General features: G+C 49.6%; 2 protein-coding genes across 2 annotated transcripts; both read left to right on the top strand.

Annotated features, from left to right (window-relative positions):
• Positions 1-1,995: 1,995 nt before the first annotated feature.
• On the top strand, positions 1,996-7,497 carry LOC124707822 (probable E3 ubiquitin-protein ligase LUL4; the record flags this gene model as incomplete). The annotated part of the gene is given in 4 exon segments (XM_047239515.1): positions 1,996-2,246; positions 2,928-3,420; positions 3,523-3,650; positions 7,137-7,497. Coding segments are annotated over 3 exon segments (858 nt in total), but the record flags the coding sequence as incomplete, so codon positions are not given.
• Positions 7,498-13,977: 6,480 nt separating this feature from the next.
• Positions 13,978-16,143, top strand: LOC124648839. Its single transcript, XM_047188534.1, has 2 exons — positions 13,978-14,200; positions 15,865-16,143. Exons 1-2 carry the CDS (start codon positions 14,045-14,047, stop codon positions 16,141-16,143), a joined length of 435 nt encoding a protein of 144 aa, XP_047044490.1. The 5' UTR covers positions 13,978-14,044.
• Positions 16,144-16,397: the final 254 nt, after the last annotated feature.

A 16,397-nucleotide genomic window follows, 5' to 3' on the forward strand; every position in this document is an offset into this window, starting at 1 on the left:
CTTCTACTCCAAGTCGCTCCTACCGCTCACTCCAAGACCGATGGGATAGCATTAAGACGGAGTGCAGCCGGTGGGCTGGTTGCATTGGTGGCGTGAGGAGCTCTCCATCGAGCGGTACCAACGCCGGTGATTGGAATGCTATCGCGCAAACAAGATATAGGGGAATGCCCGGGTTGAATGGCAAGCCATTTACATTCCGTCATTGCTCTTCCCTTCTTGAGCACAATCCAAAATGGAAGTTGAGGGAGCAAGAAGCGCCACCACCGAGGCATAAGCTTGTCGAGTTGGAGGATGTGGAAGAGGATGACGTGCTTGAGACCAAGAAGAACAAGAGGAGGCTAGATGGAACACAGATGGCCAAGGACAAGATCAAGAAACGAGGAGATGCCGCAACATTGTCTCTCAAGATCGACGTTATGGTCAAATCCAAAGAATTGTTGGTGATAAAAAACTTTGGAGGCAAAGAAGGAGATGATGGAGACGAAGAACAAGGAGAAGGAAGCAAAATGGAGCACGCTCCGGGAGGATGCAAAGCGCAAGGCCGTCATCGAGGAGAGGAGAGCACGCGTCGAGGAGAACCGGGCCATGGCGGAGCTCATCGCGGCGGAGGATGCGACTATGACGATGAACCCGGCTGAGATGGATGAGTTCTGTCTTGAGTGGTGGAATCGTGCGGAGATGGAGATCTTGACGCGAAGGAAGCTGCACGCGCTGCCATGGATGCCCAGGGTGATGATGCTACGGCGAGTGGTGGCGGCCATGTGAATGCGCCGGCAAGCGACGACGACGCTTGATCATTCTCCTCCTTGATGATGCGATGTGTGATCCTCTTTTGGTGTCGTGTTACATGTATGATTGAGTACTTTGAACAATCTGTTTGCATGATTATGGTGCTACATTTTAAAATTATCGGATGATTTGCATAAACCATGAGTTTTTGGTTTTTGTTTGCGGGCTGGAAAACCGTCGCGCAGATCAGACGCGCCAAATGCAGCCCTGTTATGCGGGGCAAGTTTAGCGTGTCTGGGCGGGGCGACGGTTTTCTAGCCGGCGAAACACGTTTAGGTTGGCCTGGGTACGTATTTAGTGTTTTCGGTTTAGTATGTGTGATGGAGATGCTCTAAGGGCATGTACAATGGTGATGACTCAGCTGTCTGTAAAAGGTAGTTATAGGCGATTTTGGTGATGTGGAGGAAAGAGAATGAGGAGAGAGAAGGAGGGCATGCGTAAGGATTACGGACGGTCCATAGACTTGTTGCAGACGACTTACAGAGCACCATTTTCGTTGTTGTATGAAGGGTGTCTATAATTTATACTCACATATAGCTATGCTAAAAATAGATAACTTACAGACAGACTATTATATACACTGTCTGTATCATTGTCTATAGATGACATGGAGTAGTATTACAGACAGCACCCGTCTAAACCAATATACGTGCCCTAAGTCGGTATTGGTAACAAGATGCAGGATTGTTTTCAAAGGAAAGGAAAGTAAATATGTCCCAATCCGTTAACTATGCGTCGACGGTGACAAGGGAAGCAGCGCTACCCCGTTGATGATCGCAGCTAGTCGCCGTTGGCAGCCCGTCAGAGATAGCTCCTCCCACTCCCGCAACCACCTCCACCGCGGCGGGATCTTGGTGGTAAAAACGTCTCGCCGGAAAAAGTCAATCGGAGTCCTCTCCTCCTTCGCGTCAACTCCGCCGTACTCCCCTCTCACGCGGCCTAAGCAACCTCCTCTTCCATCCACCTCCTCCCAACGCGTCAAATCCCCTGCCCGAACCCCGCCTGCCATCCTCGGAGCCGGAGGCCATGGGCGGCTCCTCCTCCACCCGCCGCCGCCGCGACGACTACTACCAGGCCCCGCCCCCTCACTACTCCAACTACCCACCACCGCCCCCGCCGCCGCACCACCACCACCCGCCTCCCCCTCCCCCTCCGCACCACCACCACCACCACGGCCCTCCCCCTCCACCACCCCCCTCCGCCGCGGCCTACTACTACCACCAGCCCCCGCCCCCGCACGCCTACGGGCCCTGGCACCCCGCGCCCCAGCCGCCGCATCTCCCGCCGCCGCAGCCCGCCCTCACCGGGCCCCCGCCCCAGTTCGTCGGCCACCAGCAGGCGCTCAAGGTCAAGAACGACGTCAACCTGCGCAAGGACACCATCCGGCTCCTGCCCGACCCCCAAGACCCCGACCGCCGCCTCGTCTCCTTCACCTTCGACGCCGTCGCCGACGGAAGGTCAGTCCGCTTGCGAAAAAATCATGTCTTCATCAGCGCTGCGATCTATCTGGGTTAGATTTGTTTCGCTGGCCTAGAACTCTAGATTGTGCTGCAGCTGGCTGCTGCTGCCAGTTGTTGACCTGCCTGTATAGGCCGAACATTATAGTTGCAGGACACACTCTTCTCTGAATTTGGATGCTGCAAAAACAAATTTCACTTCTGTGAAGCTACAACTCGTCTTTCATTTAGTAAATTCTAGTATTAGTAGGCTCCAAGCAGCTGTCATTACAGTTAGAGGGTAATTCTCAGTATTGTGAATCGGACTTGTTACTAAATCTGAATCGAAGAGTAGAAAAGGGGCAAGATATAGGCACAGGTCAAGTGGTGTATCCTAAATCTGAAGCAAAACCTTCTGATGAAATGGGTCATCTAAAACTTAACAAGTTACTAATCTATGGAGGGTTTCTGGAAATTTTACAGCACTTTCAGCTATGCTTCCTTTTCAGTTTCTGTAGCATAGGTGGAATATAATGCAGTAGTTCCCATGTGTGTGTACTTGGCACACCGGCTTGCTATAAAATCCATTCCACTAGGAAAATGATTGGAGTTGTTCAGACCTGTAACCAAGTTGCTTGCTTGATTTCCAGCTACCGTTATTTTTTAGCGACCAGAGTTGAACGTTTCTTTCCCCATTTGCAGCTTACTTATATACTACTTCGCCAAGGAAGGAAAAGACTGCAGCTTCTCTTCAGTGTATCCTGACTTACAGACACCAACAAAGATACCTTTCGAGAAAGGCCTGGCTCAGAACTATGTCCAGCCCTCTGGCTCTGGCATCGACTTGGGATTCTTTTCGCTGGACGAGCTTTCAAATCCCTCAGAGGAAGTGTTCCCGCTGGTTGTCTACGCGGAAGCTTGCCCGTCTCCTGAGGAAGGTGGTCAGCCAGTGAACTCCACTCGGGCACAGATCACTCTTGCTGTTATAGAGAAGCATAACGATGACCTTCAAGTCAAAGTTGTCAAGCAAATACTGTGGATTGATGGAGTGCGATATGAGCTGAAAGAAATTTTCGGGATTGTCAACTCCACGGAAACTGATGTCCCTGATGCTGATGATGATGACGCGGGAAAAGAATGTGTCATCTGCTTGACGGAGCCAAGGGACACGGCTGTTTTCCCGTGTAGGCATTTGGTAAGTACACAATTTGTTGTAGCTTATAGTTCCGCTTCTGCTTTGCGAGATTTCACTTGTATTAGTTTAATGCTGTTGTCTGATTTGTCCATGTTTTTTCAGTGTATGTGCAGTGGGTGCGCACAAGCTCTAAGTCTTCAGTCAGACAAATGCCCCATATGCAGACAACCTATCGAGAAACTAATAGAGATCAAAGTTAGAAGTCCTGAGCCGTAAAGAAGACTTTGCTGGTATGGTTGTTGCTGCATTCCATTGGTTATTTTCCACATCCTTAAGTATATCATCCGTATTCAGCGTGCATAGTAATGTTGATGGTTGCGATCTAGTAATGAATTGTAACCCTTATAATTGTACGCTTGAACTATGTGTAGGCATAGCCATTAGCTAGGACATAAGGCCGAGCGATAGCTTGGGCCATACACTCTCCTTCTGTGCAGGCTGCCAGCCTATGATCAACCCTCCGTGGCCGAACTCCTGGTAATGTCTCACCAGTTATGTTAAACCACACTGAGGGGCTTCTTCCCCTTGAGCCATTCTTTTTACTAGCAAACATGCACATGTGTTGCAATGGAAGGAAAACTATTACAGATGCCTAACCAAATAAGCATGGCTCAAGACACCCTCCCACACCAAGTTACATGTCCTCTATTCGAACACTGCACCCTACCCATGTCTTTGGTGCTTATGCTCCCACCATCGCCAACTACGGTGGCTGTAATGACAGCATGTCTGAACTTGGTCAATCCCAAGGCAATGAGCTTGACCACCGCACGATAAACATGTCACTGAACGGCACCAATGAAGAAATGCATATAAATAAAACTTAAAAAACTAATCTCTTTGAGATGGCCGCGAGGGACCTCCTACCTAAAATAAATCTATACATGCTCACAACCCTGTAAGGCAACACATCTTCTTTTGAATTTGTTTCAAACCATGATCAATATGTTAGATTTGACTTGGATTTCGTACGCTCGCTCCACTCTAAATAATCCAGATAAACTCGCCATTTACTTCCCAATCTATTTGTTTTCATCATGGTTAAGAAGTTAGCACCAAAAGTGAGAAAATGTTTGTACCAAAACAACATAGAGTTGACAAACTTTTTTGTATCTTCACTTCTTCAGCCATAGATCCTTTACTCATATTCTAAACATTTGAATGCTTAATTCAAGCAAAATCATGTTACTTATATGACGAATCGTACTAATGTGACTAAAGCTTTGGTTCGTTTCAACTCCCTGATATTTCCTAATTTGTTTGTAAAATAATATGGCGGTATTTATAATATTTTGAGTTGGTGGCCAGGCCAGGCCTATCCATCCGCCAGATTATACTCTTGTGGATGAACTTAGGTAGTATAAGCCTATGACTTCAGTTGGCGTGCATAGTAATCACCAAGCCAGTTGACCATGAGTATCCGGGCGTAGGTTGCAAATGATAGAGTGCTGGACGGGGTTATGAGGATTAAACCAGTAATTTTTACGCGAAGGTGTTGCAGTGACTTTGATCAGAACTACCAGACAGTGACGTGGCGGATTAAGATATCCTGCTGCAGCTGTCTCTCCCCACCAAGGCGCCATTGGTGCAGAGGCAACTCAAGAACTCGCCGCTGTAGCCGCACTTGTCGCCGCACTGCTCGCACCGGCTGCATCGGCCGCAGCTCCAGTCCCAGCTCACCTGGAATCCGCTGCGGAGAGCCTTTGCCTACCCACCTTCCCTTCACCCAGCGTCCTGTGCATCCGCGGGGATGGCGTATTTGAGCACGGGTGCACAGTACACAGACTGGCACGACCACCATCAATACTTGGGAGGGATCCCTCGCGCTTGGGCAGCACGGAGGCCATGGTGGTGGGGGTTCCGGCAGGTGATTGTCTTGATGCCTGGCGGCTTGTTGATGGGCCAAGGAAGAAACCGAGATAGAGTAGTCCTTACGGCCGAGACGGAAGATTAAGAACAACAATATCAGGGAGTTACCAGAAACCAAATATGCTCAACGTGTGGTTGGTTTGCAATTGGGATTTCCGTGAGAGTCGTCCGATCAGAAGTGCGATTGGATTTCGATGGGTACGAAAGGCGAATGTTTAAGCGAACCGTCTATTTTACAGAAGCGGTGGCAACTACTGTAATTTGATAGAAAAATAGGGGTAAAAAAAGACCAGAAGAATTGCTGCTTTTATAATTAGGTACAGATTAGCTAGGACACGTTTTGTTGAAACAAACCTGATCAAAGTTCTGTAACATGCGTTTATTGAGCTAATTTTAACATTGTACATCTTTTCCATGTGGTGTTAACTTTATAATTGTCGCGATACACTAGCGTTTCTTTGGCTAAGTGTCTGTCCAATATATCTGGTAGAATAGCCTACCAATTCTTGTATGCACATCACACAAATCAAAGCACAGTTATCTCATTCATCATAACCCTGGTACATCATTACTGGGTTGCTCGTTGAAATTCAGTGTGACGTACCACAACCCAAGCGTATAGTGTTCTAGTTATCCATGAAACAAAGACATCGCTACTCTGCTTAGGGTCATGCACCTGCTAAAATAATATGGGGAAAGATGTGTAAAGCTCACTAGTGGGCCTGAACTAGCTTAAGTGTTTAATGATTATTTACTATGATGCACCAGTAGATTTATTTTGTAACTAATGCAAATGGTTTCAACTTTCAACCACCTAGTGGAGGATGATACACAGTAAATAGATGCAGGTGTAATTCAGGTGTTGTGCATTCCGCAATTACATCAAACTGTCAATACTTAATACCACTCCGATTCATATTACATTATTACTTGATTCTAATATAGATGTATCTAGACACATTTAATTATAGATACATCCATTTTAGTGGCAAGTAATACGGATCGGAGGGAGTATGAAAATGTTAACAAGTTAGGTGTAATGTTTTACATATGAAGTTAAGATGAGTGTGGATTTTTGTAGCTCGAGCTACACATAGTTCATTTAAAAAAAAAATCGAAAATGATACTTAAAGTTTCAAAAAAATCTGAAAAAGAAAATCTTGATGTAGGTAATGTTGGGATCCACCTATGTGCAAGATTTCAACTCGAAATACCTTATACTCAGAGCTGCACAAAAATGACAAAATCTGACAGATTTGGAGGTTTTGAAATCTTGCACTGGTCACTACTATAGGTGTCAGATTTTGTCATTTTTGCACAGCCCCAAATATATGGTATTTCGAGTTGAAATTTGCACGGATTTTTTTTTCAGATTTTTTGTAACTTTGAACCACCGGTTTTGAATTTTTCAAAAACCGAGCTACATGTAGCTTGGTCTACACTGATGGTTTTTGAAGTTAAGATCCATAATTGCTCTATTTTTGCTTATATGTCGATGCTATAGATTTGGAAAGTGGGCTATCTGGAGTGGGTAAAGTGCATGAAAGATCTTACCTTTATGAAGTTATAACCAGATCTGCCATACATGCTACCTTAGTCATAAGGGTTTGCTCACCTCTTTGTACATATGATGTTCATTCACCGAAAGAGAATACTTTTGTTCCCTTTAATTTGGTGTATCTGAACTCTGGATTGCATAACGGGGTTCATGGATTTTCTATCGTGCCAGTTAGCATCCCAAATGGTACCATGAAAGTCGTAGCATCAATTTAGATTACCTCTATGAATCATCAAAGTTCCACTCCAAAAGTAAGTTCTCTTAATTGCTGTTTGTTTCTGCTTGCCAGTTTGCTCTACATGTGGAGGATCTGTGAATAATAAGCTAAAATGGTGGTGCATGGGAAGCTTCATCAGCTGTGGTGTTTCCCTGTGCTACGATAAACGGACAAAGGGACATACTGCCTTTGTCCTTGGAAATCAGAAGTGTAACTTGTGAATAGGACAGTCCATGTCCACGCATCCAAAACATGTAATGCATATTGTGCCTGTGAATCCTGTACATATTGAGTGTGGATTTTCGCAACTTTTTTTTTTTGCGTCAGCAACCTGTTTCAAGAGCATGGACGTATAGAGACTAGAGATGCTTGGTTCATTGCTTCGATTATACCGTGGAATATATCAAGAGAACTGAAATATGCTCAGCTCGTTGTGTCTGTGTGAATCCGTTACTTATTCTGCCATATGTTCGTACGTGGTGCACTTCAGTGTGCAGTTATTGTGCTTCTGAATCGTTCTGGAAAAATTATGACGGTTCGGTTTGTATCTAATTTTCTACTTATTCTACAATTGAGTTGTTTCTCTTTTCTTCCTTGATCTGGGCTCATCACCGACTTGTAAGCAGCAGCAGTAGCAGTGTGGAAATTTTTAACACGCATCCCACATGCAAGTCCTACGAGTTTATCTAGATTCTTTTTTTTTCTTTTCGCGAAATGAGTTTATCTAGATTTAACATGAACGAGGATGAAGAGGAGCAACATGAACAAGTATGAATAGAGAGAACACATGATTGGCGTGTAAGTAGGGTCCTAGAAGATCCGAGAACACGTAAATTCTGTGATAGATGTCTTTGGATAGGTGCACGAGAAATCGAGAGCAGGGAGAGTAGAGTGGAAGGGTATTGAACTTCTCAAAGGAAAATCAGAACGAAGTTTGAACTAATTGAAATTTCTATAAGAATGAGAGGTATAGGTATCCAAATAAAATTCGTGAGGGCCTCTTTGGATCATAGTAAGATTGAGAAACACGGGAATAGGAAAAAACACTTTTAGATCATAAGATTGAGAAACACAGGAATAGGAGAAACACACGTTGACGGGCTTGTTGGTGCAAGACACATGATTGCAGAACAGAAAAATGCATGAACGCACTAGTTTTGACAAAACGCTATCAGTAAGAATCACGAGGATTGGATTCCCAACAAAATGCTACGGAATCCCTACGATCCTAATAGAGCCTTCAGGATTCAGATCTTGCGAAAATCGTGCGATCCAAAGAAGTTGTGACATGTATTAAATATCTATAGTTTTTTTTTCTTGTTGTATTTTCGTGGTGCAGCCAAAATAACTTGTGTTATTAAGAGCATCTCTAATAGAGCCTTTATTCTTCCGAACCGAAAAAACTGAGTTCAATCTCCCGAATAACAAAAAGCGAGCGATTTTTAGCGTGGCGCAGAACAACACCCGTATTCGGAACCGAAAACGTCGATTTCCAAAATTGCCGGCAAAGTGATCATCGCAAACAAGCAGTAGAACTGAAATTCAAACATATTGATGCATAGTTCGGGTGCTACGATCGGTAGATACATTGAATTTGAGGTGCTCGTCGGCGACCACCTCCAAAACTAACTAATTTCACCGGCGGCGAGCTACTATACGCGCCGCGGCAGACTACGCCGATGATGGCCTACTCGGAGTCGAGGTCGACGACCTCCTGCTTCACGCGGCGGACGGCCGCCTCCTTCTGCGCCGCCTCGTACTCACGCACGGCACGGACGGCTTCCGCTTCCTCGCGGCGGAAGCGCGCGCGCGCCTCGGCGGCGGAGATGACGGACACCTGTTGCACCGCCGTCGCCTCCTCGTCGTCGTTGAGGACGAAGTCCCCGGACTGCAGCTGGAGGGTGCGCACCGGCACCTCCTCCTCCGGCACCTCCTCCTCCTCCTCCTCGTCGCTGCCGTCGGAGGCGGGCCGCCACAACGCACGGCCGGACGCGGCCGAGGACGACCCCTCACCGCTATTTGCATAGCGAGCGAGCTTCCCCGGCGGCGTCAGACCCCAGTTGGTCCAGCGCCGCGCGCTCCGCTTTCGAGAGTTGCTCCCGCCAATCCGCCTGCGTCCCCTGCCTCCGCTGTTCGCCCCAGCCATGCGGTAGCGGTGGTGGTGGAAAGAGAGGAGAAGCGGCGGCGGTGGCTCCGCGATTGCTCGCCGGAAGTCCAACCGTGAGCGCGGCGGAGGGGGCGGGGGCGGTGGAGGGAGTAAGGTTTTGGAACGCAACTCCCCTCCGCGGCCTGTATATATACGGGTCGACGGTCCAGTTTCTCGGACCTCCGAACTTCCGATACGGGCCGGCCCACCAATTCGGATGCTGTTCTGCGCCAGCCCGAACCCGTAAATCCGTCGGAATTATTCAGTTCTGGCGGGATTTACGGGCTCTGTTAGAGATGCTCTAATAATCCCTAGCGATTTCATTTTTCATGCACCATAACCGCTCCGTTCCTGCATATATTATTTTTTTAATTATATGTTCCTAAGCTGTACGGGACTTGGCACCCTTGGGCTTTCGCATCTCCTTCTCCGAGAACATATCACCATACGCGGCCACTTCATCCCGCAACCAGCATTGAGAGACGTGATTGGGTCGATGCATCGGCCGCCCACGAGGAATTGCCAAAACATTCGACTAGTTTCCGATATGAAGGATTTAGTAAATGGATTGATTTGAAAATAAATGAGGTTCTTAGTCGTAGAATATTATTCTCGTTAGACTTGAACCTAACAGGAGTAGGAAAGGTTCATAGAATTTTCTATCTACCCTATTTAGTTTTAAAATATAAACTTAGCAGTTTTTTTTTGACATAAGGACTTAACAGTTTTCCATTGAGCGACAAATTCGACGTTGAAAACCCTACAGTGGCCTGCCGACTGCCCACGCGCGCACGCATGGCTCCGTTGCAACTTGCGCGCGCACTGGCGGACAGGTCCGCACACCCTGCATACGGCCAGACATTGCCGTGCTGCTGGTCGAACACAGGCCGCAACTCGCTCGTACCATGCCCGATTCAGCCATCCATCCGAGCTGGTCACTTGCCGCTGACAGCCTGCGCAACGTGCGCAGCTAGCCTTAGGGCCTCTACTTGTCGCTCGTCGGCACCTGCGTTCCGCGCGCATCCAGCCAATCCGAAGGCCGTGTCCCGGAGCTCGTCGGCTGTTCCAACCCGCCCACAGGCCGGCCTGGCTGGAGTGCGGCGGCCGGCGGGCAGCCACACAGGCGCACGCGGCGCGGCATCACCAGTACGTCGCTCCGTTCCAAAACACGCAACGCAACACGCTCGTTACGCCGTACGTACGCCAGTGGCCGTACGTACACTCCCCAGAACTATAGAGATAGCGAGTGGCATGGGAGGGCTAGCTGCGTCCACCCAGCATAGTGGGAGGAGCCGGTGGACGTACGTGGAGCACGCGCCGCCTCCCGATCGATGGACTCCCGGCAGGCAGAGCTCGGTGGTTGATCCAATCCACCGCGCTCGGCTCGGGCGTTCCGGATAGGAACCCAGGGGCAGCGGCCAATCGGGACAGACATGGCGTGAACCACTGCTGCCACCCTGTACCACCCCTGGAACGTGGAATGGATCACCAGCACCATCGCCTCCGCTGCAGAAACAACAGTACAGGCCACCAACGCACCTACCTAATCGCGATTTGGGGTACTAAATTAGTACGACTCCATTTTTCTACAGAACAACACTACTCATTAGTACAGTAGTACTCCATGTTGCTGGGTTTAATGAAAGGAACCGCAACTAGCGAGACATGGCCAGCCTTTCCTGAACAGTACTTCTATATTCGGATTAGAAGCAGCTCAGTACAGCCTGCTGATGCTGATGCAGTCATTCGCAGGTGCGGCGCGCGACAGGAAATGAAAGGGGCAGAATCCAGAGATTGGAAGGACAGGCAGGGCGACGGCGACCCACCCTGGCAGCCGTGTGGGCAGGCGATGCCAGCGGACGGCGCGGTGACAGGCCCCAGCCGATCGCGGAGCACCAAGATGGCTTCGGTGGCCAACTCGGCACCGGAGCCTCCTCTTGCTCCTCCGACTGCTGGATAAGGACATCTTCAACGGGGCCATTCAAAACAATAACATAAATGTTTTAGTTTTTCTGTTTGGGTCGCACCCTGACATAAATTGAATTGCGGTCAGGCCTGCCAGGCCAGTTTGTTCAGCGGCACGACTCATTATGTCCCGTTGATGGCTAGAAGAAAAGTACGGTAGGTCGCTGCCATGCGGGCCCTCAGCCCACGTGGGAAGACATGGAGGATGTACGTGTTGTCCGACCCGACACATCTGTTACCGAATTTGGTGAACGGATGAGTCGGTATGTGCAAGTCGGTCCGTTTCCGTCGCGCGGCTGGAGCGTGCGCTTCCTGTCTGCTTGTCTACGCGGACTATTTCGGACAATGCATGACATGATGGGTCGCCTCGCTGGAGATGCTCGAATGCCGTGCTCGCTTAATAATCAATCGTCGCATTCCCTCTCACGCAACAATGGCAATGTGATTAGGGCATCTCGACTCAACCAGTCCTCATCGGTCTGAAAAGATCCACGCAAACTGGTCGGCGTGACCAAAACGGATCGATCTATCCGTCCACCAAATTTGGGTCACAGATACATCGGGCAGGATAGCGCGTGCATCCTCCCACGTCCTTCCCTTAACCAACCCAGTTCCTCCCGACGGCGGTCCATTCCCTCAAAACCCCCTCTATATCGAAATTTGTTCGGCGTGAATGTAAGCGGAAACGTGGATCCCGCTGTTGCGCCTGTCGCCGACGCTGCTGCCAAGAAGCTAGCCAAGCCGAAGAAGCTCACTAAGGATCTGACGCCGTACGGGGTCCGCCACCTCGAGATATGTTTCCACCTTCCAGTGAAAATGCAGCGATTCTGTTCCTTCCATGCATTTGAGAGAACGTATAGGAAGCGGCAGCTGATGCATCTTTGGTCCTGCTTAGGCTTGAAGGCGATCATAGCATCCCACCACTCAGAAACGGGGCGAAAGTTGAGGCGAAGGTTGGCGATATCATCATTGTCCCAGGACTTTGCCAAGTCCCAAATGGCCGTAGTAAAAGAAGTTTTGCAAAGGTGCCCAGGCGCATGAAGGCACAAAGGACACAAGGGATCTAGGGCCATCCCCTGATGATAAGCATGTCCGCGGCCAGAAGCTTCCCATGGAGGCAGGCATCCGAACAACTTGCACTTCAGCTCTGCATAAGTATACCATATTTTTTTGGCGTCAAAACTGGAATGGCCGCCGAAGAACCGAGCGTTGTAAGAAGAGATGGCACTGTAAGTTCCATCCATAGACATCCGCTAGGAGATGGAATCAGGGCACGCATGTTCAAGGGCACTCACCTGTAAGATATCCCAGACTTCCATGTATTGCACCAGCTGGACATGTGAGCTAATCCTAGTGACAGATGCCAGTTGCTATCGTGCATTTCTTTGCAACCGGGTGGTTCTTCCAGGTTGCAATTTTGAAGAGATCCGACGCCCAATGGGAGAGGGGGTCGTGGTTGCACCAGCTGTTGTGCGAGAAAGAGGTAGTTTGCCCGCCGCCAATGACGATCTTGGTAGAAGCCCATAAAAGGGCCATGTCTACACGATCACAGGGAAGCTTCAAGCCGGCCCAATTGCGTTCGGGGTCAGTCCATTGGAGCCAAGGCCATCGTAGTCGTCGCGCACATCCGGATCTTTCAATATCTGGCGTCTTGAGCCCTTCAAGATTATTGGCCCTACACACAAGATAATTATCTTGAAGTTTAAGCACTCTTACGCATACAACAATTTTTTCCAACACCATACTTTCAGGGTTTATGACCTCTTAAGACTCTTGAAGGATCAAGGCATAGTTCCTACTGAGCAACCAAGGCCCATTTTCATAGCTTTATTCCAATCACCAAGACACCCAACTTGGATCGCGAAAAGATTATCCTCAAGTTTCTTCCATATCACTCCCTTCGCCGGATTTCACGCCGATCTCATGTCAGCATACATCGTTGTAGGACTGAATCCCCTTGACATATGCACCTTCCCGCCGCCAACCACTTGGCTTTATTCGGAGGATTGGTGACCCCCTCTTCCTAGACGAAATCATCTTCTCTTTCCTCACCAAGGAGCTCTTGCACCGCGTCCCCATCCCTCCGGAGCTGCACTCGACTCCCCATGTTCCACCATGATCACAACCCAAGCCGGGGAAGGAATTCACGGAGATCAAAGTGTAACAGGATGGGTAAAACTCACGGTGACCGCGCCGGGAAAGACAGAGAAACCCTAGTTTTGTTGCTAGGGGAAATCTTTCACCTCTTGAAGGAAAAAAAAATGTTAAAACAACTAGCTGCACTAATACATGTGATTAGTCGTGTCTGTCGTCACTGGATCCAGCCTAATCCCTGGAATTCTATGGTAAATTAACAAAGCCTCCGTGGAATGAATCGGCGTGTTCGTTCCAACGGCTCGACAGCGGAAGAAAGGATCACAGCTCGCATCCCGTGGTGGTGGGAGTAGCATCCATCAATCTATCTATCGCCTCTGTCGGACCAGAAACAGGTAGGGTTCGCAGCCAGCCAACCTATAGCAACTCGCAGCTACCACTGTGTATCTGCAATCCAGCCTCACGTCAATACGTTCCTGATCCCTCCGAGCACTGACAGGCGGGCCCCTTCGTGAGAGTAGATTGCGCGCGCGTGCGTGGGACCCACAACCTTTCCGAGCAGGGATTGGCCAGCTGCTCCACCGGTCCCACCCCACCCAAGCCCCCGAAGAAGAACAGAACATGAAGCTGAAGGGCAGCAGAGCTCGGCTTCAGCACACGCGAAACCCCGGCCCTCTCTCTCCCTGCTCTGCTCTGCTCGTTTCTTTCGCGTCCGGCGCCAATCTCACGCAAAAAGATCAGCACATAACTGCTACACAGGAGGAGGAAGAGGGACATGGAGGTGGAGATGCAGCTGGACGACGACCTCTTCTTCGCGGAGCTCAGCAAGCGGATAACGGTCCTCATCACCGACGACGACGACGCCGACTTCGTCGTCGCTGCCGCCACTGCCGCCGCCGTGCAGTTCCCCGACGCCATGCACCTTCCGCCGGTGAGCCTCCCTTTTCCTTTTCAATTTGCTGCTGGCTTGCTCTTGTCATTGCTCCCTCCCGCGCGCGCCGCCACATGCATGGGTTTTGTGAGCTAGCTGCTAGCTCCACCGATCAGGCTAATTAGCTATGCTTTCGTTGGGTTCTTGCTGGAGCTAGCTGAGCTCCTTCTCGACCGGTAGTTAGTTGGTGCTAGCACTACCGATTGGTAGTTGCGGCTAGCACGACCATATGGCTGCACTTTTGCGCAGGACAAAATCAAATCACACCAAACTCAACTTCCTTCTCCTCTCCCCTGATTAAAACTGGCAGCACAGCTCAACAGCACAAGCCTATCTTGCATATGAGCTCCATCTCTGCATGTTCCTTCATCGTATCCATGTCAAGAGTTCATATCAATTAGCAGTAGAGTATTATCGACAGTCCTGTCTAATTAAGTACTCTCTCAGTAGTAATATGGATCGGAGGGAGTAGATGAATTAATGTGCGCAGGAGCTATGTGCAACAGAGGTGCGAGATTAATTACCCTGTTAATTAATCAATCAATTAAGGGGTGATGTGATCCATCGGGTGGTGCTACCTGTCGCTTGCCCAGTTGCATGTGCGTACGCGCAGATTTTTTTTTCTTCTGAGGATCAGCATCGGGCAGCCAGGAATAGTTTACATGGGCGCCGATGTAGTACCTTTCGTGCGCACGTCACCGTGAAGCCGGTGCATCAAGAGGAAACAGAGCACTTTTTGCGCAAAATTGACCATTCGAGCAAGTGCAATTAGCATCACCATTGCCAAATTCTGCTAACCGTGTGGGACCTCGGACGGTGGTGGAGAGAACCCTGTTTGGATAGTTGCACCAAAATTCTGAAAGAGTTGTATTGTTGTTTCCTGCAAACTAAATGCGAGCTTATTAGCATTAGCCAGCAGTGCCTTTCACAGTGAGAGCAGAAATACGCTAGGAAAGGATCCTTGATGCATATGGAGTCCACTAGTGCACTCTGTTCGCGGCCGGAGCCACTAACAAGCAATCAAGCATGTCCCTCTCATTCGCCAGCCATTCCTGAAGTATACTTCTGTAGAAGCTTGCAATGTACGCCCTCCCACGCCACCACTACGTGGCTGTAGCGTTGTCCGCGTCGCGGATGTCGTCCTCTCTTCCAGTTAGTTACTGCACTTGGAGCCAATAATTAACTAGCCGTCGGCCCTATGTATACGGTGCTAATCCCTCACCCTGCATGATTGCTAAAGAACCATTTGTTTTTTGAGTACATTCGGATCGGACAATTATCATGTTGCAATGGTACGACCGACCGAGCGATCCATGTTGCTTGGACTTTTGCTTAGCCCCCGATCCACGATAAATTGCTTGCTTGCACACAAACATCTCAGCATGCGACAATTATCTCTATGTTTCTAAAGCATGATGTTGATTGTAGTTTCATTAATCTTTTGTTGTCACTGTTAAGCGCGCGACAAGATCAAGCGGAACATTTGCATGCTCGCAAGTTGCCATGAGCGAGCACCTAGCTATAGCTACCTGCTCATACAGCTACTATTTCAAATTATCCATCAAGCAAATCATTAAGCTAAAGCATGCACGCATGACCACACCGCGCGCATCTCACATCATGTGCAGCAGACACTAACTACAGCTAGCGATCTTTGTTGGCAGGGTTTCTCTATGTCGTCCCATGTGCCATCGATGTTGGCGCCACCGACCTACACGCTGTTCCACCACGCCGCCAGCTACGGCGCCGCCACCATCGCGAACAGCGCCGGCGATGCTGGCAGAACGTGGAGCGGCAGCAAGGGCACCGGCGTGTTCATCCCGCGGTCCGCGCCCGGCGGCGCGCACTCCAAGCGCAAGGGCAGGAACTGGAGCGGCTCCAGGGCGCGGGCGAAGGCCGAAGGCATCGTCGCGGCGGGCACGCCCGTCAAGAGACGCGCCTGACTCAGAGAATCTGTTCTAACAAGAGCTGGTCGGCCGCCGCTGATAGCCTGCGCAGCGTGCGCGGGACCTTCTTGTCGCTCGTCGGCACCCGCAAAGGCCGTGGCCCGGTGCAAGATGCACCACCACACGTAGCCGGCGCAAGTGCAGGGCGAAACGTGCACACAGAAACAGAACGGGCGTAGCAGCGGCGACTGGCCTCCGACGGCTGCCCCTACACACACCCAGCCCAGTGGGAGGATCAGTATTCAGGAGCA

This window comes from Lolium rigidum, chromosome 4 (genome assembly GCF_022539505.1).
Source record: "Lolium rigidum isolate FL_2022 chromosome 4, APGP_CSIRO_Lrig_0.1, whole genome shotgun sequence".
NCBI lineage: Eukaryota > Viridiplantae > Streptophyta > Magnoliopsida > Poales > Poaceae > Lolium > Lolium rigidum.

What these genes read in the sequence shown, in the direction of transcription:
- LOC124648839 (XM_047188534.1), top strand. Translation starts at nt 14,045, where the DNA reads ATGGAGGTGGAGATGCAGCTGGACGACGACCTCTTCTTCGCGGAGCTC. An exon ending in ACGCCATGCACCTTCCGCCG is followed by an intron (nt 14,201 to 15,864) that starts GTGAGCCTCCCT and finishes CTTTGTTGGCAG; the next exon opens with GGTTTCTCTATGTCGTCCCA.